Raw genomic sequence first — 27,758 nt, 5'->3', positions numbered from 1 at the left:
AACCTGTCTGGATGTAGGAAACCGGGTGAAAGATGACTCACCGTGCGACCGCGTCGCGTTTTTTCCGTTGCCGAAGCGTCAAGGTTTGAAGCGCCGCCGCGCCGGGGTTATTCGGCGAACGGGGTTGCACTGGCAGCCCTTGCCGTGAATTCCAGCTTTGTGAGCCTTTCTTCAGGCCGGGGGCAGGGAGGCTCCGCTTCAATCCCGTGGTCATTTTCGAGGCTCTGCTTTCTTTGCGGCGTTTATCCACTTTCCGGGTTAAGTGTCCGTCTGTGCCCGCCGGCGGAGCTTCGATGCGCTTCTTTTGCCCGTACGGTTGGCACACACCGCCCTGTTTTTCTCCCAGACCGCTCTCCTCGACGGGTTCGACAATTCCGCAGGTTTCTCGCGGCCCTGCGCATCTGCGATTCAGGCGTTGAACTGTTTTGGCCCCTTTGAATCTCTACTGTCAAAGAGTTTGTTTTCAGAACTCATTCTACTTTATATGACTCACCGCTGTGATTTGCGGTTTGCAGTTGCGACTCAGCAGCTTTAATTGTTAAACTCCTTTTTTTCATCTGTCGACTGCTTGGTCGCCCTTCCCGCCGACACTTTTGCATCGATAGCGTGAAAGTGTATGTAAAGGGAAATCGTGCAATGGCTTTTTGGACGTGCTCGAAAGAGGGCGGGGGCGCTCGTGCGCTGCCGCAGGACCACTCGACGTCCGTAGAGTTGGTTTCCCGCCTGGGAGCTTCGCAGTACAACTGCGGGTTCTCTTATTCGTCGGGGCCCAGTTGTTCCACCGGGCCTATTTGACGGTCAAATGGGAAAGAGAACATTCTTCATTTTCCTGTGCGGCCAAGATGTTTCCATTCCTTTGGGGCCAGTGAGGTTTAGACTATTTGAGTTTGCAGGCAGGCCTTTTTCTATACAAGTTTTGTTTTCATATTCAGTACGGTTTAGTTCTGTGAAATATCACTATGCAGTATACTACATACAGTATATCCTGATTAAAGCGGTAATCCGTGATATCGTCTGTGTTGGGTGGATTATGCTACAAGCGCTAGAGTTCCATTCAAAACTGCAGCCGATTAGGTTTTTTCTTTTTCTCAAAATGGGGATATTCTTTATTCCGGGGTTCTTTTTTGTGAGTATTCATCCGTATTGACGTATTGCAACTTCAATATTTCATGTTTTCTTTGAAATTTCACTGATATAAACACTAGCAATCCAAAAGCGCTAAGTTCTACCTATAGCATATTGAAAGCGTACTCAAGACAGACGGTAAATGCACTAACTGGAGTTGACACCCACCAAGAAAAATACACTTTTAACAAACACTTTTAAAAATAGTTTTATTCCATCTCAGAACATTGTCAGCAAAAAAAAAACAATAAAAAAAAAAACAGACTACTATTTAAAAAACATTTCATCAACGTGGACATCGAAACAGAAACAGAATTTGGGATGATGATGACAAATAGGAACAAGGAATAAGTTGAAATGTAACTGAAAAGTCTGACAGAACCGAGAAAGCAAGGCTTGGCCTTGGGAGTTTCTGTTCCCAGAATATAAAACACGGACCTTTTTAAGGACTCTAGAATGTATGTATGTATGTATGAGTGCTCCAGCATGTTCAAATGTGTGTTTTGTACATTTGTCTATGTACGCGTGCTTAAGACTGTGGGGAAGGAGTCGTAGTGTTTATGAGTAATATTTACAAGTTGTTAAACACGCTCAACGGGGCCATAGACTGGTGGCCTGGCTTTTAAGGAAAGGCTCCCCGGTTGGGCTGGAGAACCCTGGAGAGCCAGTCTGGTATTGGTTGACTAGTCGGGCTTGGGCTTGGCGGGGGCACCCGTGACGTCAAGGGTCGACTTCCTCGGGTACGATGTTGAGGATCACGTCCTCGTTCCCTCGCCTGACGACCGCTCGCAGCGTCTCGTCGCGCTTTATGGCGGCGCTGACGTCGCTGGCGGAGTTGATCCTCTGCCCGTTGATGCTGATGATGACGTCGCTCTCTTGCAGGCCGGCGCTGTTGAGCAGAAAAAGGTGTCAGTATTGGTAACTTTTTTTTTTTTTGCTGAGCTTTGTAGGGTCGCTCGTCAGTCAGAATGTTTGACTGTTGGTTGCAATGGTAATCTGCCATTTGACGACGGTAAATTTCAATTTGAAGCTCAACTGAATGCATAAACGAGTTAAAAGATCTGCATAATTCGATTCCATCAATGACAGAAATGTTGCGCTTTGAATCGAAAGTGCTTTGATTGAAACCCATCCTTGAGACAACACACTGCTCTTATTGCTGCTCGTATTGGAAAACAAGTTATTTTAAAAAATGCATTACAATATTGAAATAACACATCATTTGCTATCACGCCACCATGTTGTTAACATATGACAGCACGCAACTTATTTGACTATAATGCAGGTATAGTTTAAATAATTTAAAAAATGTACTTTTGTTCCATTGTTAATAACCTGACAAGCAGACATTATATTTTCCCAAACATATGAAGATGAGACCAACTTTAAACCCATGGCAGTGTCATCACATCATATATCAGTGCCATATGAAATGACATTCTGAAAATGTTATGTTGACAGTCTAATTGACCCCTAAAAAGGACGACTAAGAATGTCAATATATTAGATCTCCATCCATAAAAATGTTCTTTCTGTTGCAGAAGGGAGAATGTGACCACGTATTCAGGCCCAGTTTTTTTTTTGTTTTTTTTCCCATTTCCAGTAAAATAACTTTCCATAACCTCCAATCTGTGTGAGAACACACATCCAACCACAGTCTTTCAGAAAACCTCAGATCATGGTCATCAGACCTGACATCATATTCCACCCGGCTGAAAAAAAAAATAATAATAATAATACAAGAATAAGTATTTGAAGTTTTTTTCCGCTCTGTCTTTGTGGGAAGGCTATGGTTTCGCAATAATATAATTTTATTTCATGTGGGAAAAGGACTTTCCAGCAACATAATGTATTCGGTTTGTATTCAAAGCGTTCATCATTGCAAAGCCTTCGTGTGGTGGTAAAAAGCCATGTGTGGCTTAACATGTAGTGTACTAACGAGACTGTCAGGAATATGGCTGCTGTTACATCCTTCTCTCTATTCAACCATTTTACAGCCCCGTGTGTGTTTTTGAATCAGATCCAAACATTATGACAACCTCTTCCGTACAGCCGCCAACGAGTCGTTCGTAGCGAACAAAATCTCCCGTCTGGAGTCACTCCGCGAAAACCGTGTTGGTCGTTTGTTTTTATTCACGACTCAGTAACTTGAACGTGTGGCCGTTACGCACGGGGCTTGTTTTGTTTCCATTTAATCACAAAACGGAGTAAAATAAATAAATCTACAATAAAAACGCGCCGTTTTTATTTGCTTTGCTTGGAAAAAAGATCGCTCTGACCTGAGCTGCGCAATGCTCAGCGTAATGGTATGGTCCACTTTAGGGGTGTCTGAAGTCATATTACAAGATTCTTCCAGGCATCAATATGGGAAATATATTATTATATTACAGATACAGTAAGAAGGATATGTTGAAGGAAATGTTTCGACGCCCCCGATCTGTTTTTACCTCTTTTGGGGGGGGGGGGGGGATTCAAGTCTTAATTAGGGGGGTCAGACCCCCTCAATCCCCCCCGCAATTCGAACCATGGTGCCGATGGCACATTTAAAGCCATTTCCATCGACCGACTAAATACTATGAAGTGTAATGAAGTGTTTGAAACTCCCCCGTGTCAGGTATGGACGAGCCCTGCAGGGGTCCAGGCATTTGGGAACAGCGCACACAGCAGGGTGGCGCCGGTAATCCGTAGAGCTACTTACGCCATGGCGGGGGTCCGGCTGATGACTTCGATGACGTAGGCTCCCGAGGTGACGTCGGGGAAATCAGATTGTCGCTCCTTCAACTCCTTGGCCAGCCTGAAGACACACACACACACGGGTGAGTCAACCAGGTGACGCCTCCAGAGAGCTTCCTTTTACTGGCGACGAGTCGCCGCTTTGGCTTTGGGAATCAGCACGGCGAAATATCGCTCTAAGCAGCCGCTCAGGCTTCCTATCGTCATTCCTAGCCCAGCATCGTTTTAGCGCACACTGGAACACCGCGAAATGTGTCGGTTTGTCGATTGTTGAGATGGCTTTGGCCAGCCACAAAGTGAGAATTAATCCGTTAAATGATTCGAAGGTGACGTTGCAGTGGACGTTCCCTCTAATGCCAAGGACACGCCACACCACTTTCAAAGGCGCCGGATCGCTGCACTGTTCACACCACGCCACTTTCCGTCTCGTGATCGGGAGTCTCGCACTCGTCGTGGTTTTACATTACATTTACATTTAGTCATTTATCAGACGCTTTTATCCAAAGCGACTTACAATTATTCAAACACCGACGGACGCAGCCATCAGGAGCAATGAGGGGTTAAGTGTCTTGCTCAAGGACACTACAGCATGCTAGCAGGAGGAGCCTGGGATCGAACCAGCAACCTTTGGATCACTAGACCACCAGCTCTACCTCCTGAGCTACCATCCCCGTTTTCACACTACATGACTGATCATTACAAGGTGTCTCACCAGGAGGAACCCCACGCGAGTCGGCCGGGTCCCCAAACGACGTTTCGTCGGGAAGACACGCGCGGGAAGTGACGCCGGAAACGACATCAAGCGTGATCAAACAAAGGATTCCCGCCAAATGGCCAAACATCGAATGCACGTGCTCTAGTGAGGGAGCACGGGCCTCGGAGCCGGCGCGAGGGGTCGGACGCGCTGCGACTTACGTGGGTGTGAGCGTCATCATTCTGACACCGATGTACTTCTTCTTTGGTGTCGTTTTACCTAAAGAGAGAGAAACAAAGTGCGACGGACTTAAAATACTATCAGCCATCGTCATATCGCATCTTGTTCGTATCCACACAAGGCAAAATGAAAAAGATGCTTTCAATATCAGCAGTACTTTACATTGAAGTATCCCCGGGAGAGGTTTTGTCAGGTATTCCGAGTTTAACAGTTTATTTACTTTATCTACCGTTTCGCCTTTCAAATGGCCAAGACACTAATGTAGATGGGTGAGTGTGTGTATCCGTGACACCTAGAAACACCCAATCAGGCGAAGACGAGAGGAACATTTTCACCAAATTTCTCACAATATGACCCACAGACGAAATTATCAAAAATGGACACGATGCCCCCGCCGCGAAAACAAACGCCGGCTGAGAAAGTAAAGTTTTTCCAGGAAAATGAATGCCACCCAGATTAAATGGGATGTTGGAGTTGGATGCCGAGCAGTTCAATGGTTTCAATGGGTGATAGTGGGAAAAATTTCAAGGGTCCCCTTCCCATTTTTGTCCTTTAAATACACAAAAACAAGGCCAAGTTGATCTTATACACTCTGCCTATTGGGAATAATTAATGCTCTAAAGTGATTTCAGTCATTCTGGAACTTTTGGTTGTTTCATTACTCCGTGCCTCAATGGGCCTAATTACGATTTTAAATGATATTTCATAACTCAATGAGGCTTTATCGGTTGAAAAAAAGGATGGAACGGGTTTGTTTCGGAATGCGGTACCTTTGGATTGTCTGTCGTGGGACTCGGCCAGGAACTGTCTGATCTTGTCCGAGGGGATGGCGAAGGAGATCCCCGCCGTCACCTTGAGAGTGTTGATGCCGATCACCTCACCGTCCTGCAGGGAACGCACGCACGCACGCACACACACACAGAACTACTTGTTAGCGCGCTCACCCTGGGGCCTTGTGTTCCTCTCGTTTTCAACAATTAACGCCCAACTTAGAAAGCATGACACATCCCCATGAAACCCGCGAAACACCCGCTGATGTAACGTGTACCGTAACTTAATACGGCGCTGATAAAAACACCGCAAAGCCTTAATCCTGGCCAGATGTGGTCGGTCGCTTGCCAAGAGTCTGTACAACCCGGGACTCTAGGTTTATTTTAACTAGGATAACGTATATCCACCTCTCAAAGTGATGCACAGGGTTAAATAAAAGGTAATTGTCTGCACAGCTGCGGTAAAATCATTTTTAGGAGGCCAGCGTCCCAAGATAAGCGGCTACGGAACAGAATTAGTTCCTTAATGATATTCAGCAAAATGACACTATTACATAATGTTTTAGAGATGGCATATAATAAATATTAGAAAAAAATATATATTCCAAACGTTACAGCAAATGCTAGATTTTTCAATGTATACGTATTTTATGGTGTAAAACATGTAAATTACACATTAAAATATATTTATTTATTATATGAATTTGATTTTTTATTGATATACCATTTCGATATATTATTATTTTTTCAATTATTTTTCTCTTACCAAGTTCACGAGCGGCCCTCCGGAGTTACCATACTGTAAGGAAAAAAACACAAAAAAAAATAAACGTCATTAGCAGCTGTCAGGTGAAAGGAAGGTCATTAGTGCAGCAGTTTAGATATGAAACGCACGCGGCGTTTCCTCCCCCCGCGCGCCCCTTGCACGGACGCTCAGGAAACCCTGCAGACTACGGCCGGACCAGCTGCTCGGCACATCAGGGTGGGATTCTGGCCGCGCCACAAAGTCTAAAGACAGCATTTTTGACTCTCTGAGAGTCACCAAGAGAACATGGAGATAAAGGTTCAGGCAAGGTGAACGTTTACGATGACCGGGGTTCAGCTGGGGGCTGCGGTACGGTCAGGTTAAGGGAAGGACTTGGGAAGGGAATAGGTGATGGTTAAACTGTCCTGTGAGAAGGATTCAAAATTCCACTTCCACTTCGATTCCACCTAAAATACACGAGTAACGGAAATCAGCCCTTGTGTCGCAAGGTCAAAATTGCCGCACTAATTCATCGAGTTCATCAGTCGCGGTCAGAAAAGACAGAGTTTGCCACTGAGAGAGAGAGAAGAACTATTCGTAATGATATAAGGTGATTCGGTGATTGATGAATCGCTCAGTGAAGAGTCAAAGGGTGGGAGTTCGATTTTCCCGACTCTTAGTTTCTTAATTTCTATATCATAGGAGCGATGAGCTAGAATCCCCCCACTGGATAGAAGAGTAGAGCCCGACAGGTGGACGCAGGGGAGGTGGAGGGAGCAAAGCAGGCGGGGCCGGCGGGAGTGGCTGCTGAAGTAGGCCGACCCATAAGGGCGTGGTTGCAGCGGCGTAGTCTACGTGACACGCAGGTACACCACCTGTACCCACTAAAAAGGCTCCGGGATTTAAAAAACAAAAACGCGCAAGAATACGTAACAATATTGTTCTGCGGCAGAACTTTCACTCCAGTGATTTTGGTGTCTTCAGTGACATTTTCTGGAGCCGTGGCGTGGAGTCTTCCATCTCCACGCCGTAGTAATTCTGCGAGTACAGCTCTATGTGCTTGTGATGTTTCGTGACGTTTTGAGCTGTTAACGGCGTCGTGGTATAGTGCCGTGGGATTATTTCATGGTTGAAAGGTTTGCCGCCCGCCTGTCCCTCCCGACCCCGTTTCCCTCACGTTGATGATGGCGTCGGTCTGGATGTAGTCCATGTCGGAGTTGCGGAGGCCCAGCTCCTTGCCGCCCCTCTGCGTGGTGCTGACGATGCCGGTGGTGACGGTGTTCTGCAGGGAGAAGGGGCTGCCGATGGCCACCACGAACTCGCCGGGCCGCAGGTCGGCCGAGCGGCCCAGGAGCAGCACGGGGAGCTTCGTCTGATGGAGGGAGAGAGAGAGAGAGAAAGAGAGAGAGAGAGAGAGAGAGACCATAGGGGTGAGAGTAGGACAGGAGCACTCGGTTTGGTATCTCCCATACGTTTGTCTGCAGCTTTTACTCCGTGTACATGTTGGACTCAGCGACTTTGCAGCGACAGTGAGCGCTGAGGGTTCAATTCTGTTTCCATTTGAGAAGTGTGAGACCTTGAACCTCTCGAGACCTTGTTGTGCGACCCATTTCCCGCTGAAATGAAATGCCACCATAGTCACCAATGCGCTGGAGGAGTCTGTATCAAGAGTTTGTCCAGGTGCTACGCCCAAAAGTTGGGGAGCAATTCTCATTGTGTATAAAATATCGACTCGGTGTGGAAATCGAATCGTGAAATCCAGTTTCAATTGTCGGGGGCCACGTTTGACCCGCAGAAGGAGTTGAAAGATGTTTGGGCAGTTTCGACAGGAATTGTGGGGATTATGCTCTGGCTCGGGTGTCCACAGCTCCTGGGGCTGTGTGTGTAGCAGTTGTGTATCGTTTATAAAGGCGAGGCTTCAAAGAAGATGGATTGGTAGACAGGCAACATATGACAGCGGGGGGATATGGATAGACAAAACAGACACAATGAACACACGCGAGCAGGAATCCAGCTTTGATCTGGAACACACACACACGCGCACGCACACACACACACACACACACGCGCGGTAGTAGCAGCTTATCCGTGTCTCACTAAGCTGTCTTAATCAGACGTGGCTTTCCTGTGGGGTGCTGAGTCAGATCCCACTGAGGTGGACGTGCTCTTGATCTACATCCCAGCGTCTGAGCCTCTCGTCTGAAACGACAATGAATTGCGGCTCGTTCCAACTGCTGAGCTGCATTAAAACAAAAAACAAAAAAAATGAGCGACCCAAAATACTGTTTCATCCGTGGGAAGTCAATTTATCTGTAAAGGTCGGAAAAGAAATGGTGGATATCGAGGTTTGTACATGCTTCTGAGTACTTGTGTTGTGATGCACTGTGCAGGTTTCTGCAGATGGTGTGTGTGTGTGTGTGTGTGTGTTTCTGATTGAAACAACAGGTGTGTGATTTTCCCTGAGGTTGAAACGCGAGCCAGAGCTGTCAACCTGTACCTCTATTTGGAACACACACGCTTGCACGCACGCACACACGCACACACACACACACACACACACAGACACACACACACATACACACACATATACACACACACAGTAGGAGTCCAGTGCTCATCTGGAAATAGCCAAGTCCACTAATAAATCACCTGTATCTGCATACAGTGGTAAATAAGAGAATAGAAGTGCTACTGAGTATCAGCTGTGTGTGTTGTTTTGTGGTATTTCGGGTGTGTTATAGCTGATTAGCTGCAGGTGTGTGTGTGTGTGTGTGTGTGTGTGTGTGTGTGTGTGTGTGTGTGTGTGTGGGTGTGTGTGTGTCTAATCAACAGTGAGACTGTTCATTCAAAATGTTATATTTGCTGTGGGGAAACAAGCACAAGGCCATGCCGTGTGTGTTTACGTGTGTGTATGTGTGTGTGTGCGCACGCGCACATTGTGATGTGACTTGGAGTGGACCCAAACCGGCCAACCAGAGAGAGGCAGAGACAGAGAAATAACAGACGGACACACAGACGTAGAGTCAGGCCAATAAACATACACAGATGGACGGAAATGCAGACGCAGGCAGAGAACCGCATGAACCATAAACAGACAGAAAAGCAGACACAAATAAGATCAGAGACTTACGCACACACACACACACACACACACTCACACACACACACACACACAGGCGGACCACCAGCTGTGTGACTCATCGACTAAGTACATGGGGAAAAAAAGCTAATATGAAAAAAAAACAAAAAAAAAAAAACATGAAAACAAAAAAATATGGGCATTGTTTCCACGGCGCCTACTCCAAATCAAAGCATGGTGTTCATCTTAATGGTAAAAATCTTAAAAATGGAGGAAGAAGACAGCTTGCACAGTGTTCCAACCTTAGGTGTGAATGGACAACAAACTTTTGTGTATCCACACTATATTGCCACCACCCTAAAATGTTGGTTTCTGTCACTGTTCACGTTTGAGAAACTTACCACTCTGCTGCAGGTCCTCACTATGCTTGGATACAGTCAAATAGGCGAAAAAAACGTGTTCAATTGAAAACAGGAAGCTCACAACGTTGTTCATGGGTTTTATAATCTTTGACATACCCCGGCCCCCTCCGCCCAAGAGCGACCTCGGGTGAGAAATGTACGTTGATGTACGTTCACCACGTCGGGCGAGGTCGTCTGAGAACAGTAGTAAATAAAAAATATAGCTGCAGGCAACAATACACGGGGTCCAGTTTAGTCATGTTTGGTGCGTTTTACAGTTTCCCGGATTCTCTGAAACGCAGCACGATTTTCCGAGTTTACTTGAGCGCAGCATGGGCTTCCCCCAGTCTGTCGTCGCCTGGTTGCTCGTCTCGCAGAGCAACCACTATGTGATCTACACAGCCCAACCCCTTCCGTCTTTAAAACAGCCGTCCATGTTTGCCAGTCAACCAGAACGTCTCATTGTTAGAACTCACCGTGTGGGAATAGAGCTGCGCTCTCAGTGCCGGGTGGCCGTTTGGTCGGGCGCGTCATTTATTTGTTGAGTTTTTTACTCGGATTACATTTTCAGTAAGTTACGTTACCATGAAATACGAAAAACGTTGTGGTATTTCTGTGTGTAATTACCATCGCGCGGCTTTTCTTTTTCAGGCGCCTCGCTGGATCTTGAACGCATCACGCATTCGCACATTTCAGTGTAATCGAGGGACGCGCTGATGAATTTCTAAGCATTTTTTTTGTGTTTTTTTTTTTTTTCATTAATCCAGCAAAGTAATGTGGATCACGGATTTAAAATATCAATCCAACAGATCTACTGACCTCCACCACGTAAGGAGCTATATAGTATATATACACATAACTCGATAGCTGGTAACGTCTAAAGCAGGGGTGCCCACACTTTTTCGGTTTGCGAGCGCCTTTTAAAATGACCAGGTCAAAATGATCTACCTGCATTTAAAAATGCTAAGTATATTTATTTATATATATACTGAGTATACTTTATATATACAATATATGTTGGCATACCTCGCCTTACCTCTGCATGAACCCTTACACCAATACAACAAAATACATTTCACTGTCACAATTTCACGGTCACTACCTTACTCTGATGACTTGCACTGAATGGAGCTGGCCAGGGTTGCATAGTCCAGACAGTAGCTGCTGGTAGCCAGCCTCAAGCAGGCTTCCAAATAATCATCAGTCATGGTGGAACGGTATTTGAACTTAATAATCTTCATGAGGGAAAAGGCTGACTCGCATAAATAAGTCGAGCCGAATAATGCGGTCAAGGAGGTAGCACATTTCCTCCCGTTTGGGTACTTTTCCTCCGCTATGTTCCAAAACTGTCCATGAGCCCTGGACTTGAGCTCAATGTCAGCCTGTAGTGTCAACATCTCATCCTCCACCGCAGACCAGTTCAGGTGGAAGTGTCGCAATTTTTGATGCGAGTGAATCAACCCTAGTATTTTCCCTAAATAGGAAGCACATAAATGGGCTCGAGTAAAGCAAAGTCTTGAAACCGTTTGTCAAAGTCTGACGGACAGTTTTCAATCTGCTCTGTGCAGCGCGCACTGTCAAGTTGCGCACAGGCCTTCCCTTGGGTCTCCAGCTCTGATGCGAGGTTTTGAAAGTTCCCCCAAATGTGGATCCCCCCAAATGTGGATCTCTCCAAATTTGGATGGATTCGGGGCCGATCGTTTTAGCCGGGTTGGACATATTTTGGCGTCAGATGTACCGGCTTGTCTGTGTAAAATCGCTTAAAATTTGGTCGGTCTTTCCGCAACTATCTGCTCCGTATGGGGATCGATTTGGATGAAGCTGAATGACAGCGCAGTTCAAACGAGACGTACACTGTGTTTTGTGTGTTATGCCGAAGTTGGCGTTCCAGATAGTTTTAGGCTTTTTTTTTTTTCCCCCAAACAATAACAATAAGGGGCTGCCAAACAAAAACATAGCCAGTAGTCGCGTTACAAATTACAACTTTCCGAGTTCCCATGGAACGCAGCATCATTTCCTGCTGTCTCTTGTCTCCAGCCGGCACAGCTCCTGCACGAAGCAACCAATACACACTAATTGAGTCTAGAGCACAGCGCAGTGCGCACCGAGCCCCATGAAAACGCCCCCATGATGTTGATGATGTCACAAAGCCCAACCCAGCCCCGCTCCGCCAAACCTGGACCCCTCGCTCGGCTACTTCCGGTACGTCACCCCCCGCTTCCTTCAGAAAAACGTTTTCTTTCGTAATTCCTGCTCCAAATATAGACGATGGGGATCAAACTTGGACCCCTAAATGTCTGGACTGCCCCGAATCCAACGACGCTTCATTTGTGTCCGTGGGTTCGGCAGTTCCTGTGCGCGAGGCACTTTGAGCCGGAAATTAAGTCTCTGGGACCTGTATTCCACCCAAGGTGCATTTTGACAGGCAGGTCTAAGCCAAGTCAAGCGTACTCTACTGTACCTGCCCGGTAGGCCATCCATACAACGAGTCTATGATTCAGGAGGTCTTCGTCTGTGTCTTCACGAGCCAAAGACAACAGCGGCGCTGCCAGAAATGTAATTAGTTCTGTGTCGGCGAGAGAATTTCCATTAGAGCGTTTCGTTGACATTCTCTCTGATCTCATAAAGCCTACTAAACGCAGCGGGGGGATTTGCTTTTCTAACTTCCCTTCATGAGTCAGGCTGTGTGTGTTCGGTAGCCTTGACAAGTTTTACCTCGAGCTTTTACATGAGATTCATAAAAAACACATTACATTCAATCACATTAGCAGACTACTAAGGCTAGTCGCTCTTGTTTGTATGTGTTAATTCTACCACTGACTGAACATAAACATGGTGGATATGATGGGATCCCCTGTGGTCACTGGAGAAGATGGAGGGATGGATGGACACACTGCATATGATATGATTCAGTGCGATATAACAAAGTATACTTTTTTTTTTTTTTTTTTAAAGCAACTTGATTTAGCTTTCCCTCTGGGCTACATTCACTATAGACCGAAAAACAGCTTGCGATCTAAATTTGGCCGGGATCCATTTTTGGCAACGGATAGAAATTGGGGAAGATTGGGGTCAGGGTGAGATGAAGTGACTCACCCTTTCCCCAACTTTCTCTCTCTGAGCAGTTTCTTTCCCGGACTAAATAAATGATTGATAGGAAGAGCGATGCGTGCACACACACACACACACACCCACACACGCGCGCACACACACACACACACACACACACACACACTGGGGTAGGGTAGACTCTTGATATGATGTACATTTGCTGACAACTTTTATACCTTAAGACCCTCTCCATCAAAGAACGGTTGCAATTGCCTGCATATAACCCAACGTGTGCGTGTGTGTGTGTGTGTGTGTGTGTGTGTGTGTGTGGGTGTGTGTAAATACATTGAATCGGTTTCAGTCTTTCAGTCCAAAGCAGTACTGCCACGTTCACATGGAACACGGCAGGCAGACAGGAGACGCCGTAACGGCCCTTTCTGAACGGCACGGGGAGCGGGAGCTACGATGGCAAGGCGAAACAAGCGTGACGATACGTTGCCGTGGTGTCGTACAAAGACTGCAATCAAACTAATTGAACAAAATTATTTTGTGGCTGTCATTATAGATTCGAATTTTAATAATGCATGTAGCTCCAAAAATGCAGCTTGCTATTAATATGATATCGCAAACTTAAAAGAATGTTGAATTCCCTCCAAAAGTTATAGACATTCATAGTTGGTCAACTTTACACAAGCGTCAGCGCTGGAGAAAGGTCTGGCTCAACCCACTTTCGTTCTGGTACAGGGGAAGCCCAGGATGCAGCGATGGTTCCCTTGCAAAATAGTGTCGGGAGGGAACTTGTTTCGGGTGGAACCTTTGCACCGCGGGGAGGTGAGCGCTGGCATTAAAATGGCAAAATCTTAAAAAGCCACATAAAACAGTAAAAGACATAATGTCGAAGACAAAAGACAAACATAACTTGATCATCGGTGACCCATCTCCACACTTCATTTTAGCGCTGGAGTTGTTAGTTGTTGTAAGCGACGGGGACTTTGCAAACGCTAACACACGGATAGCAGAAGGGGAGGAGAAGGCCGACTGAAATAGTCACGCAATGGCAGGCTTTACACCACCAACCTCCGCCCCGGTGAGTCCGACTACGGATATTGTAATGCAGTTTCAAGAGAGGGCGCATCTATAGAGATCTGTTTTCTGGTAGTGATCAATGATCTGTTAACTGAGCGATCAATGGCTGATCACCTGGTTTCCACTGGAAATAGAAGCCCTTCTTTAATTATTAATTATGCATGTTTAATTATATTATTATACAAGTAATAACCTGGAGCTGCAACTTCATCACTGGACCGACCGCCACGTCCAAATCCTCCATCTGCTTCCTCGCTGCAAGCACCAAACAGCCTCCATGCAATTAATGAATAGGCAAAAAATAAACTAATTTTATATCAATCTACAGCTTTTATTTCAGCCATTTAAGTGCAATATCTAGAGAGGACATAACATCCGGCTGTAGTTCTGTCGCGGAGGACGGCAAAAAGTTTAAATATTTTAATAATGCCAAGGGTTGGAGCCATATACAGTAAGTCTATATTTGGTCTTTGGATACATTGTCCCGAAAAAGAAATAGAGTAATATGGTGTACTTGGTTCACTGTGATTGAATATCTTCCAGGTGTTTGTTGGACTGTTTATAAAGTGCCTTTTTAATAGGTTAGATATTAGATATTGAGGATCAACTATGACCTTAAGCGTCCACCAGCACAAGTCTAGACCTCACACGCCAGTAAAAAGGCTTCCGAACTGGTTTGTTTCGCCCAAGGAGCCACCAAGCTGACGCTATCCCCATTAAAAGATTTTCTGGTAATGCACACACACGCACGCACGCACGCACGCACGCACGCACGCACGCACGCACACACACACACACACACACACACGCAGTTTTCCAATGGAGCGCCATCGCAGCCAACCTCAGAGATTAAAGCCTTCCAAGCATATACAGGATGGCTGTCTGGGACTTAAACCAGAGCTGCGGTGGTTGATTGCGGGTTTCAGTCATGATTTCCCATCAAGTCCTTTGGACCGTTACGTTTAAGCGGGACAAGATGCTCTTGGAGCGGAGCGCTTCTTACGGCGGGAGCCCGACCTCCTCAAAAGCAAAGCGGTGGACGTGTGGTGTGTCCAAGCGTCTCCGTGGACTTGTATCGAGGCTCCACAGTGAGGTCTTTGTCTCTACATCAGACTAAAAGACTCTATATAAAACTTTAGATCGCCAGTAATGTATCAACCCCATAATACTTATCACAGGGATGCCTGGGCAGACTGGTCTCGGGCCCCAGTTTGAACGGTTAAAGTCACAGTTAAAAGTCAGGTGGAACAAGATACTCTCATTAAAAAAAAGAACTTCTGCAAAATGCCCCAATTTTCACCAACAGAGCAGCTCATTTTTGTCCCCATTGCAAAGATCCAAGTCAAGTTTCACAAATTACGATTTATACACGCTCCCTAAGTACCCCGGTTAAGAGGGTGAAAACGCTGTTTAGCCGACATGTACTCGGCGCAATGAAACTTCACTGCATCAAAGAAGCAGTGCTTTGCGGTTTTCCCAATCAACCGCTTTTCTTACTGAACGGGCAAATGCCAGCTATTATCTATCTATTTATTCTCAAACAGGAAATGCACCACCTCGGAAACGATGGCCGGCGTCGCGTAAAAGAAAAAAAAAAAACGCCTGGCCGAGCCGACCCCAAAAAATCCGCTGCCGCGGTTTTTGGATCTGGTATCGTCTCCCCACCGTCATAAACCCGCGTGAACCCTAGCGGTAACACGTCTCCCGTCGGCCCACTGACCTAATTCGGGGGCTCGACCCAAACCTCACCGCTGCGACGCACTCCGCCGAGCGTGACCCGTGTCTGTCTGCAGCCTGTCAGCAGCCTGACACAGCCCAGTGTGTGTGTGTGTGTGTGTGTGTGTGTGTGTGTGTGTGTGCGTGTGTGTGCATACTTGCGTGGGTGTTTGTACTTGTACAGTTTCCTACCTAATGACAGGCACATGTGTTTGGCATTTCTCCTGTTAAGTAACAAACGCGACGCCTCTGACCCACTTTTTCATGCCGTCCAGAGAACGAGGGAGCGAAGGGAGGGTGAGATAATGAAAGGAGATCTAGAGCAAGAAGGCAGGAAGGAGGAAGATGGTGGAAAAGAACGACGGAAGGGCAAAGGGATGGAGATGATGTGTGTGTGTGTGTGTGTGTGTGTGTGTGTGTGTGTGTGTGTGTGTGTGTGTGTGTGTGTGTGTGTGTGTGTGTGTGTGTGTGTGTGTGTGTGTGTGTATTAGGCATGGAGGATGAAGGAGTGAAATATAATGTGGGTGAGAAAATGATGGGAGGAGACAGGAGACGTTTGAGGACAACTGACCCTCTATCTACAGTGTCTGTCGCTCTATCTATTGTTCTCCCTCTCTCTCTCTCTCTCTCTCTGTCTCTCTGTCTGTCGAGGTGCTCATTCATAGTGACCCATTAGGGTCCAAATGTACATTGAGAAATGAGCTCAATGAGTTGATTCACTTCATGATGCTCTCCACTCACACTGCAGTTCTGTTCAAATTAAAGCCAAATGCAACGGTCCATCGGACGGAGCATCTGTGGACAAATTAAAAAAAAAAAAAAAACGATGGGTTGGGAAAATATGTCTGAAAAAGAATATCTACAGTAATGCTCGGAATATTTACAAGCGCGATAAGTAATAAAAATAATAATGAAAAAAACAAAACCAACAGGTGTTTGATGCTCTGTAAACCAAGACAAAATCTTATTTTCTCTTTTATCTCGTTTTAACCCTTAGACTGTTTTTGAAATCCATCACGTTCATTTCTAGGGCAGAACTGAATAAATAAAATCCAAGCGATTTAAAATATGGTCAGCCCATTGGAGGACAGTCCTCGCTGACATTTTTTTTCAGATTCAGATACCAAAAAGAAAAAAACACATTTCAGTTCCAGTGACTTGTTTTGCAGCTCATGGGGGTTCCCTCACGTTCTCCATAAAAAAAACAACAACCTGTTTCTGTCCCTGCTCTTCCGGGTGCCCTGTTTGTCACGCGCGGTTTGTTTCGACAAAACCTCAAAGCAAACTGAATTCCACTGGACCTTTTGGCGTTTTGTACTTAGAACCCATAATTGTCAGTTTGATTCTACTCTACTCATAATAAAGGCTTCTCTGTGGCTTCTCTCTTTTTCTCTTGCTAAATGCGGGCTTTGCGGTTGCATAGGGCTCCCGAAGCAACCAGGGGCCCAAGCAGCCATTTTAGCCTTTTTTTTTTTTTTTTTTTTTTTATCAAAATGACCGGTCTCTCGTTGTAGCCAAGTGCCCTCTTATTCTGTGAAATTACCTAATTTGATGCTCATTCTGTTTAATCTCCTGATTTGTTTTATTTATTGTTTTTGAGTACACTATAATTTTATGTGTTTAGTTGTATCATTTGCAGTGTTTGCCTTAATTTTGGTTCCTCAACAAATTTGTTCCTAACTTTTGAAATAAACATTTTAGGGGGAATGCATCATCTGTCTCATATATGCACATTTGGGAGATGTAATAATGCAGATTGGATAAATCCTCCTAAGTTTTCGTGAGTTTCTCGGTGTAGGGGAAGCCCCAGTGTTTCCCATTTATCATCATTCTCTGTGGGTTTCAATTGCCGGCGTGTCATGCACGAGATGGAGAGGATTTGATTTGAATTTGAGAGAAAAAATTATAATAATTGTTGAAATTACTGAATTCAATTAAAAATAGTTTTTCACGGATCTCGGGACTTTCCCTCTTTAAGTGCACCCGATTGATGCATTTAAATATTAAATGCACGCCCCCCAGCCACCTTAGAGGGTTTGGAATAGTTTTACAAAATATGGGCCCCCGAACAACATTTTGCAGAGGGCCCCCAAAAAGCGAGGGACTGCCCTGCTCCGAACCAGCCCCCGACACAGCCAAACGAGTCCAGGAAAGGTGGGACGTACAGTCTCTCGGTTCTTTTTGAACAGCTAGGAGGTTACAGCCCTCTGCTCCCCGGTAGGACGGCGATTTGTTTTGGAGTTGTGATTACAAAGCGCCTCGAGGAATTTAACTGCGAGATGTGAGAGATGTTGAGGCGGCAAGACCATGCGGCAAAGGCAAAGGTTCCCGATCTATTTCTCTCTCTCTCTCTCTCTCTCCCTCCATCCCTTCCCTCTTTCCAAACAAACGTGGCGCTGTACCGGGCAACACAGTCTGTTCAAATAAAAGGACGTGAGCAGCCGCTTAAGCCCCCCACATCCTTGATTTTAACGACTGCGTACGCGTAGACAAGCGGCTGCGAACGTTGTGCGCCATTGTCCGCGTACTTGCCCGCGTACTTTTGCGTCTGCGAAGGATTCAAATAGACATCCACCAGGGGGCAGACGAGGGGCCAAGTCCGTGTCCGCCTCAATATCTTCGTATTGATCTACACCGTCCCCGTTTCTCCGGAATCTCCCTCCGCGCTCGTACATGACACGTCCCTGAGATGTTTTCATTTGTTTTTGCAGGTTTCCGTGGCGACCTGTGGAATGATAGCGATCTCACGGCAGCTATTATGGCAATAATCTTCATCGTTGTAAATGCGAGTAATTACCAGACGAGCAATCCATTGTTGTAGTTCGTTCAGGGTCTGCTGAGGATATTCTGCCGGTCATGTGTTGAATTGCACCTTCAACGCGCACAACCAACATTCCAAAGGAACTCAGGATACATGGGGCAGCCGTCTCGTGTACACTTTTGCGTAGTTGGAAGCAAGTACATCAGGACCTTTAGACAGCTAAATGGTCAAATACTGGAAAAGCGTTTTCTCCGCCCCCCTGCGGCCGACTGAAGACCAGCGGTTCATACTCGTTCTCCCTCGAACCTGTTGCCGGGTGAATAATGGTGTCAACTTTGATGCTCGGCGTGTTGGAAAATCGAATTGCGTTGTCGGAACGCGGCCCTGAAGGCTCGATGAATGAGCCAAGACTTAAAAAAAAAAAAAAAGCTCTGACGTCTCCGAGGCTCGTCCTGTCCGCACATGCTCAGAGCCTGATCGGCCTCGGCACCGCCAGACATAATCTCTCTCCCCCCCCCCTCTCTCGCCGTCTGTCTGAGCCGCTGTCTCTCCGTTTGCTTATCTCTCTCTCTCTCTCTCTCTCTTTCCGTCGCCTCCGCCCCCGATCTGCGATCAGTGTGGCGTACGTCCAACGGAGGACAATTAAGTCCGACGTGTGCGTGCTCGTCCGTGTCTGACGCCTGGATGCCACCGCACCCCTCCACCCTTCTCTGCAACACCTACACCTCCCAATCTGCAGCGGCACCTTACTTCACTGCGGTGCACTGAACATAAAAAGTGCATGTGTAAATTCACTTGTCGTTTAAATGCGCCGTCATTATTATTTCCACACCCTCATTTTTCCGCCTCCACCCTCGCAGTCTGGTTCTTAGCGGCACAGTCTTGCTCTTGTCTCGCCTCTGACTGCCGCTCCCGGGCCCAACTTTCCCCGCTGTCAGTTGTGAATCTGCCGTTCCCCCCGCGCTGTGCCCAGGTCCCATTAAGTGGCACAGGTCGAGTCCTGTTAACGCCATTGACACACACACACACAGACACAGACACAGACACACACACACACACACACACACACACACACACACACACACACACAGACAAACATCCTTCCTGCCATCTTGAAATTCCATCAAAACTCGTCTCCGGAGGGGGAGGTCCACTCCAAAGCACCGCTGGTTAGATTCTAGATAAAACACAAACACGCGCTCGTCCCGCGCACACGCACACACACACACACACACACACACACACACACACACACACACACACACACACACACACACACTCAGGAGTGTAAGTTGACACAAGATGGAGGCGGATATTACAGCGTAATTACTGTTTGACCATCGGAAATGAGGCTTATGGAGAGTTTGTCGCCTTAATATCAAATATGAGGCTGGATTGAATTCCCGTCCTTGTTTCCTCTCAGACGAGATGTTATAACCTCTTCACGCCAAGACTTTCTCTGAGTGCTTCCCTTTGATTATCCCGGAATCCCAGATTTTAAGAGATTCAAGGCAACTTTTGGCATTTGGGATCTGCCGCCCCTACAGTTTCTGGGTGCAATTGCACTTTTACGCCGCCGTCGCAAAACCCAATTTTCGGTGTCCGAAAATAATTTTATCTTACCGGATCATTGCGAACCTTATCGGTCACGTTTCAATAACAGCCTATGTTACAAAACGCAAATATAATGTACACCTGGGTTACCGCGCCCCTCGCACGGACCTCGCCGCGTCAGCGAGCGCTCAGCCCACGGATCCCCGGGATCGACCCCCTGCTACCGGTGTAGGTACCGGCGGGCTGGGCCTGGCAGATCGGCTCGCACACGTGAGTCAGAAGGTGAAGCAAACCCCGTGGCGCGATGAAAGCGAGGGCCGGTGCGGGTTGCCGGGGCGCACCACTGGCCCGTCCCATCCGCACCATCAGGCAGGTGCAGCGGCGTTTAGCCCGGCAAGTTTATAACTGATTGTTTTTGGGGTTTTTTTTACACAACTTTTACCAGGCCAAAAAAAAACAAAAACGATAATTACCGGAGCCGAACATCAAGGAAGTGACCTAGTGCCGTGAAGCATCACACACCTCGGTTTCGTACCCCAACACAGAACTCCCATAGTGCAAGAACAGGTGTTGGTGGGGTCGGCGGGGATGAAAGAGCTTCTCCTTAATACAAGTCACTGTACCGTCAAAATGATTTTGAAGCTGCCATTTTAAGGTAAACAACACAGTGCTCTTTAAGGAAGAGGAGTGAGAGCACAGTGTTCCCTTCACGAAAGCCACCCTGGATCAAAAGCCCCGAAAACACAACTTTTATGAGCGCGCGTGAAGAAATATCATTTCTTTCATGAGCTCCATAAGTTGTTGTGAGTCAACAGCAATCGCCGCGTCTCAACTGTCCTACGGAGCGCAAACTAAAACCAGGCTCTCGGCACTGGCTATTATTTTGTTTCCAAAAAGGGATTATAGGGGATTATTTATGATCGTCATAAATAACTGTTTTTTTTGTTTGTTTTTTTTAGTTTGGGGAGGGGAGAAAAAAAAGCGAAAAAAAGAAAACGCAGAATCAGAGAAATGGGACACGAGATGGGGGTAGGAAGCGGTAGAAGGGTTGGAAAGTGAAAAGGACGGCTGCAAGAGGAGAGATGAAACGCCGAAACGGGAAGGAAGAAGGGATGAAGAGAGAGGAAAGAACAGGGACGGGAGGGAATACCTAGGAGGAAGAAAGGGGCCAAAGAGGCGATGCAGGAATGGAAGGAACCCTCTATCCATCCGCCTTGGGCCCAGTGTCCATCCGTCCTTCTACGAGAGCTGGATGGCAGATTTAGCAGGATATATAAGTACGTGAGTCCATCCGGGGGCTGCCTCCCACTGCGCCCCCCGCAGGTGGTTTCAGTCTGGACGCCATCTTTTGCACGAAGCCAAAAAAAAACAAAAACCTCCTCCCGGCCTCCACCAGGGGCCCCGAGCAACCCGTCCCCTCTATCGCTCTACGCGTTCCCCCGCTCCTCACCGGCGTGTCGATCTTGATCAGAGCGATGTCCGCCTTCTCGTCCACGTCCTTGATCTTGGCGTCGAAGGTGGCGCCGCTCTTCAGCTCCACCTGGCGGGGAAAAAGGGCAGAGCGCTCAGCGAACCCGCCGACCCCCCCGTTGTGGCCGCAACGGAGAGCAGGACGTCGGAACGGGGCCGCACCTTCACCCTGTGTTTGTTGGCCACCACGTGCGCGTTGGTCACGATGAGGCCGTCCTCCGACACCACGAAGCCCGAGCCGCTGGCCACCGCCACCTCGCGCTTCGTGAACACCATCCTGGCCGAAGCGAGCGAGAGAGAGAGAGAGAGAGAGAGAGAGAAAGAGAGAGCGAGAGAGAGAGAGAGAGAGGCCGCATTAAGCCTGATTTCTCATGTGAAAACGCCCGTAAAGCAACAGCATCGGCGTCGCTCGCTCTCACTTGCGATAAAGCTCAATGTGAACCACGGCGGGTGCGATCTTCTCCACGACGTCGGCGATGAAGTTGTACTTGTAGCGCAGGCTGTCTGGGTTCTCCTGTCCTGAGGGGGGGGGGGGGCACACACACACACACACACACACACGCACGCACGCGGTCAGCGGACTGCACGTGAACACGCGCTCTCCGTTGAAAGAAAAAAAACAAAAAACAAAAAACAAAAAAAAAACCCCCGCAACAACCCGCTGGGGCGCGCCCCGAACGGAGACACGCCTTGACGTTGGCACGGAAAAAACTCAGCCACACACAGAAACACCGCCGGAGTGGGTTGAACGTCCAAAGCGATTTCATACGCTCGGCGTAAATAAGATCCCGGATCGCCCCGAGAGAGCCCCAGCCTTTGTTTCGGGAGCAGCTGGGTTGTCGCGCTATCGTGTCTGGCGCCGGACCAAGCCACGTTGGGTAAATCGCTGCACACAGTGTAGGCTCCAATGACAAGGAAATGACATTTTAACAGGGTCCAGATCAGCGGTCGACCAATAAGGGTTTTTCAATGGCCGATGCCAGTGCTGATATTTAGAAAGCAGGGCGGCCGTGGCCAATATATAATGCCGATATCATGTTGTTGTTATTTTATATATATTTTTTTGCATCTAATAAAATACAATGCAATTGAATAATACAAAATGAGACACAAATTGCTGAACTTAAATTAACATTTATTTGACACGAATGTTCTTGTCTGCATTGCCTCTGCTTGCTTCAGTAGATCTGCACTCCGTCTGCAGTGCACTCATTTCAAATACAAATCATTTAGCAAACGCCTTTGCCCAAATTGGCTTTGCATTCGTAACCCGGGCCAAAATTATTAATCAATCTTTGGCCAACATGTCAGAAATAAAACGGCTAAAACGCTGATCTCGCATTCGCATGCGCCCTTACGCCAGCGCCTGGGGACCTGCACGACGTCCCTCCCTCCCAGCCTCGCGGCCTCGCACTGGCGGCAAGCATAAACCAGGCTTAACACCTTAAAGTCCAAGTGAAATTATTCCGTTATTCCCGTCGCTTTCAATGTAATTAATATTAATCCAAATGATTCATTATTATACGGGACCACCGACAAAAATCTAAATACTTAAAATGTACAGAATTTCTACGAAATGTACATTTTCAAATTTAAAACGGGAAATCCAACAGGCCAGTCGGACGATCCGATTCCCGGACCTTGTCACTCCCCAGAAAAAAAAGTCATTTTTCCTTGCCCTGGTGGAGGCCAGATGTGGCCGAAGCTGCCTGTACGCATCACAGCAGCTGTGGGCGCTCTGCTCGGCCGTGCTTATAAAACAAAGGAAGTGACTCAGAGGACTTCCACATCTGCACGGTTTGTGGTGTGCGGTACAAAAAGATAGAGATGACTCGAGAGGGTGTATTGAGAGTGATATAGCATGTGAGTGGGATTAATGAGGGAATAAGAGAAATTAGCCAACGTCTTCATGCGTGTGTGTGTGTCTGTCTTTTACAGCACGTCCATACGTAATACTGGCCGTCAACTTACACAACCGTCCTGGTTTCACTCCAACTGCGCCCTGAACCGAAACATCTGTTCCATTTACAGCTTTTCGCCTTTCACTTAATTCGCAGGTCATTTTGTAATTCAACTCCACCCACTCGGGCCTGCTGCGACCGGTTAAATATCCCCCCACAATCCTTTATTGGAATGGCTCTATCAAATAAAAATAAGACAAAACATGTTTTTCCCAGAGAGCGGTGATGCAAGGAGTGCAGGGCGGTTCTTCTTCTCTTTCAGAGACGTTTTTGTGTTTGTTTTTTTAAGCAGCAGTTTTTAAAATCTCACTCTCAATGCGGAGGTCGCCGATGGTTGCGGAGAAACCAGAACGCCGCGTCACGGTGCTCAGTCAGGTGGTCAAAGTTCAGTCCCCTGATAAAAAAACGCACACAGCGGGACATAGTAAACAGCACACTAAACACAGTGAGTTGGCCTCACACAAGCGTATGGTCTTGTTGGGACTGTGACTTTACTCTACATAGTTCCAAATCCAGGGTTTTGAAGAAATTTGTATTAATCACGTGGTCGTGTAACATGTGGCCTCTGTGGGTCCGCTTGGTCGAGGCGTTCAGAAGTTCTGCTTTTTGTTTTACCGCGACTGACTTTCAGTGAGGGCGGTTGAGGGATTTCTTTGAGGGACTTGGACAAAGAACCTGGTTGTTGATGGATCAGTATCTGCAGCAGAAACCCCACCTATGACGCTCTGGATAAATGTCGAGGACCCCGGCGGCTGATATACTTTTACAGTTGCAATGACCAGGCTACGCATTGTGTTCTTTTATATATATCTTAGGGCATGGCATGATGATGACGAAGGGCTTGGGGCAGATCCTACAGTAAAATGCCGGTTATACTGTACGTAATGCCGCCTGTAACTTTTTTCCTTGGTTAGAAAGAGGAAAAATGTGGTGAAGTAACCATATTTTTCCTCTTTAAGTAACTTAGCTCAAAAGTAACTAAGCTTTGACAAATCCCAAATCCCTGCCAGGTTCAAGGGTTTCCAATTTCTGATAACTTAATAAGCTCAGTACTGCCTGGGAGAAACACAGTCGGGTTTGCAGCTCTTTTAAAATCTGTAGCTCAACTGGTTGAGAATTGCACTAATAACCGGGATTACACCGGTTGGAACCAACTAATACTCACTGTTCTATGAGGTATTTTATGCAGAAACCTGCTCAAGCCAGATAATAATTAATGGTCCTCACTGTTCCCTGACACTCATCAGGCTGAGTGGAGAGAGTGCCCCGTGTGCCAGGCAAAGCATACTTCTCTAGCTGCATCATTAACTGGCCCTGGCTCCCCCGTCAAATGATTCACTGCACATATTTCATCGGGCGTCAGATCTTATCGCCTCCTGTGATGATGCCCGCGTGGTCCTGACAGATCGTTTCTCAGAGTGTCAAATTTTATTGTTTCAAGATGTTTTACTGCTGGTGCGAGCGCCGTGCTCCACTGAATTACGCTATCGGTCGTAGCATCTGCAGCACTGGATACTTGGAAGAAAAAGATTATTTGTCCAACAGACTGACTGACTGATCTACTACTGACTGACTGAGCTACTACTGACTGACTGACGGACAAACAGACTGACTGATGGACTAACAGACTGACTGACCTACTACTGGCTAACAGACAAAAAGACTGACTGACTGATGGACTAACAGACTGACTGACCTACTACTGGCTAACATACAAACAGACTGACTGACTGAATGACTGACTGACTGACGGACTAACAGACCGACTGACCTACTGACTGACTGACTGACTGACTGACCTACTACTGGCTAACATACAAACAGACTGACTGACTGAATGACTGACTGACTGACGGACTAACAGACTGACTGACCCACTACTGACAAACGGACAAACTGACAGACTGACTGACTGACTGACTGATGGACTAACAGACTGACTGACAGACTAATGGACTGACTGATGGACGGACTAACAGACTGACTAACGGACTGACTGACTGACCAACCGACTGACTGACGGAAAAACAGACGGACTGACTGGACTGACGGGTTGACTGATGAACAGTCTTACAGAGGGTCTTACAGGCCGATGGACTGTAGGCACTCGGATATTCTCTGGTCAGCCGAGGCCTACGTATAGTGTGTGTGTGTGTGTGTGTGTGTGTGTGTGTGTGTGTGTGTGTGTGTGTGTGCGTGCGTGCGTGCGTGCGTGCGCGCGCGCGCGCATGTTCCCTCCTGTGTAGTTGTACACCTTGGCAGCCCCACCTGCTAACCTGCCGGACGGCCAGGCCGGTGTTGACCAAGCCGCTGAAATGAGTTGTGTCAGGTGCTGGGAACTTTGAAGTCCACAGGAAAACAGCCTCTGAATGGAGCCTGTGTCTGTCCGCGCCCTCGTCCCGTGCATGTGTCCGTCTAAACGGCCGCAGCGCATCAACAGAAATGGTACAGGGGAAAGGATATTTCGTTGTTACACCAATGATTATTATAATATTATCCACTGAACTCTCCACACAAGTCGCGTCCAGCTGCAGACTGCAGAAAGTATTTCCAGCAGGCTGGAGACACTAAGCCCCTGTTTGGCAAACTTTTAGGCTCCCCATAGGCCATTGAAAATAGATAGAATTGCAAGATCAGACCACACTCTCCTGTATCTATACACTCTACACTCCGCTGGAATTAGCCACTCGACAGTGAAATCAACCTCGGAATGGCTCGGTTAAAGCGGCCGCCGCATGTAACACGCAGTCCGTGCTGAAACGCCATAATGTTTGGCTCCCTGCGCGATATTTTGATCTTCCGTCCCCTGGCAACGCCGCTTGCCGGATTAACTCCAGCGCCGGAGATCAATGGAGAAGAAAAGTGATCTATTGAACTCAAAGTCGCCGCCAGACGGCTCAACCGGCAGGAAGTACCACGAGGTGCAATGACAAGTTCAAATATTGTGGAATCGCATCTACAGTTTGTATCTCGGCTGGGAGCAGGACTGCCATCTGCTAAGTCGCTTCAAATTACAGTAAGAGATGTCTTTGAAATCTCACAGGGTCGGGGCGGATGAGAATTCCCCCCCGTTCACAAAGCGCTGCGTCACCCTCCAACCATGTTTTGTTGACGCTGTATCCAGGCCTGTCGATCTGACAAATTACTTCACTTGTCCTTTCTTGAACAAAAAAAAAAAAAGGGAACATAGCGGGATCTTCCAAATCTGGGTTGGATGTCTGTTCGTTTTTGACCTAGATCCGTGTCCGCTTAGGAAGTTGCACAATCTGCTAATCAGCTCCAAGGGATGAATCATACATAGATGTAAGGCGTGGGTGTGTGTGTGTGTGTGTGTGTGTGTGTGCGTGTGTGTGGAGTGAAGAAAGATTCCTGCACAGACAGATCAGTTTGAGGACAGAAAAATGAAGGTACAAACACCTGCGTTAGTGTTTTTTTCATCTTTCTGTCTATTTTAGTTTGTTTCAACTCAGTGCCTCACTCACCCGTGTGTGTGTGTGTGTGTGTGTGTGTGTGTGTGTGTGTGTGTGTGTGTGTGTGTGTGTGTGCGTGTTGGTGTGTGCATGTACAGGGGTGATGAAAAACGTTAAGCATCCCCCCCCCCTCTCTCTCTCTCTCACTCCCCCCTCTCTTCCCTTCTCTCTTTCCTCATCGCTCTCTCCCCCGTTTACCCACCCCCCTGCCTGTCTCTACCCCTCCACTCTCCCTCCCCCTGTCGCCCCCTCTCCTCCATTCTGTCCTCTGCACTTCTCCTCCTCTCTCTCTCTCCCCCCTCACTTCCTCCTCTCCGTTTTGCACACACATCCACACAGAACCCTGTTTTACAGCAAGGGGCTGATATTATGGACTTCCTCAATTTATGTTTCAATACATTTGGAGCTTGTAACAATTGCGTGTGTGTGTGTGTGATTGCAGTATTTTCAGATTACGCTACAGTGACAGGGTGTGGTGCTGATGTCGACGATAAAAAGCAGCGCCGATGCAGATCTGCTCCCTCAGTAGGTGGAGCAGAGCCAGCGGCTACAAAATAGGTGGAGCAGAAGGTGACTTTGAGAGTGTTGATTCAAGTCGAGGTGCAGCGGTACCACTCGTCACGACGGAGGCAAAATACTGATCCCGTCCCCCACTTCTACCAAACAGTATGGACTTATACCATTGGTTTGACAACATTGCTGTTGTTCATTTGGGACATTTAACAAAATACTATATGCCATGAAGGCAGTACTGGGTATAATGTCCGTTACCACCGAAGGATGAAGTCCAACTAGGGAATGGTCACTCTCCCCATTTCGTCCTGTAATGGGACAACAACAATAGAGGTGTGGCCTTCTGGATAGGTTTGCTCAGGATTCACAGCTTTATGATTTGGGGAAGC

General features: G+C 47.3%; 1 protein-coding gene across 1 annotated transcript in view; it reads right to left on the bottom strand.

Annotated features, from left to right (window-relative positions):
* Positions 1–1,317: 1,317 nt before the first annotated feature.
* LOC307245510 (serine protease HTRA1B-like) overlaps positions 1,318–27,758 on the bottom strand; it is a 28,311-nt gene continuing 1,870 nt past the window's right edge. The window contains exons 2-10 of the mRNA XM_080021111.1: positions 21,845–21,944; positions 21,588–21,702; positions 21,406–21,495; positions 7,485–7,679; positions 6,329–6,361; positions 5,563–5,677; positions 4,774–4,831; positions 3,824–3,919; positions 1,318–2,014 (exon numbers count right to left, since the gene is read on the bottom strand). Of these exons, the coding sequence (XP_079877237.1) occupies positions 1,846–2,014; positions 3,824–3,919; positions 4,774–4,831; positions 5,563–5,677; positions 6,329–6,361; positions 7,485–7,679; positions 21,406–21,495; positions 21,588–21,702; positions 21,845–21,944 (971 nt within the window). The 3' untranslated portion in view covers positions 1,318–1,845. The remainder of the gene's footprint in view (positions 2,015–3,823; positions 3,920–4,773; positions 4,832–5,562; positions 5,678–6,328; positions 6,362–7,484; positions 7,680–21,405; positions 21,496–21,587; positions 21,703–21,844; positions 21,945–27,758) is intronic.

The sequence above is a fragment of the Zeus faber genome, assembly GCF_960531495.2.
Source record: "Zeus faber genome assembly, chromosome: 20".
In the NCBI taxonomy this organism is placed as follows: domain Eukaryota; kingdom Metazoa; phylum Chordata; class Actinopteri; order Zeiformes; family Zeidae; genus Zeus; species Zeus faber.
Note: the sequence above shows the minus strand (reverse complement) of the source record. Positions and strands in the feature narration are given on the sequence as shown.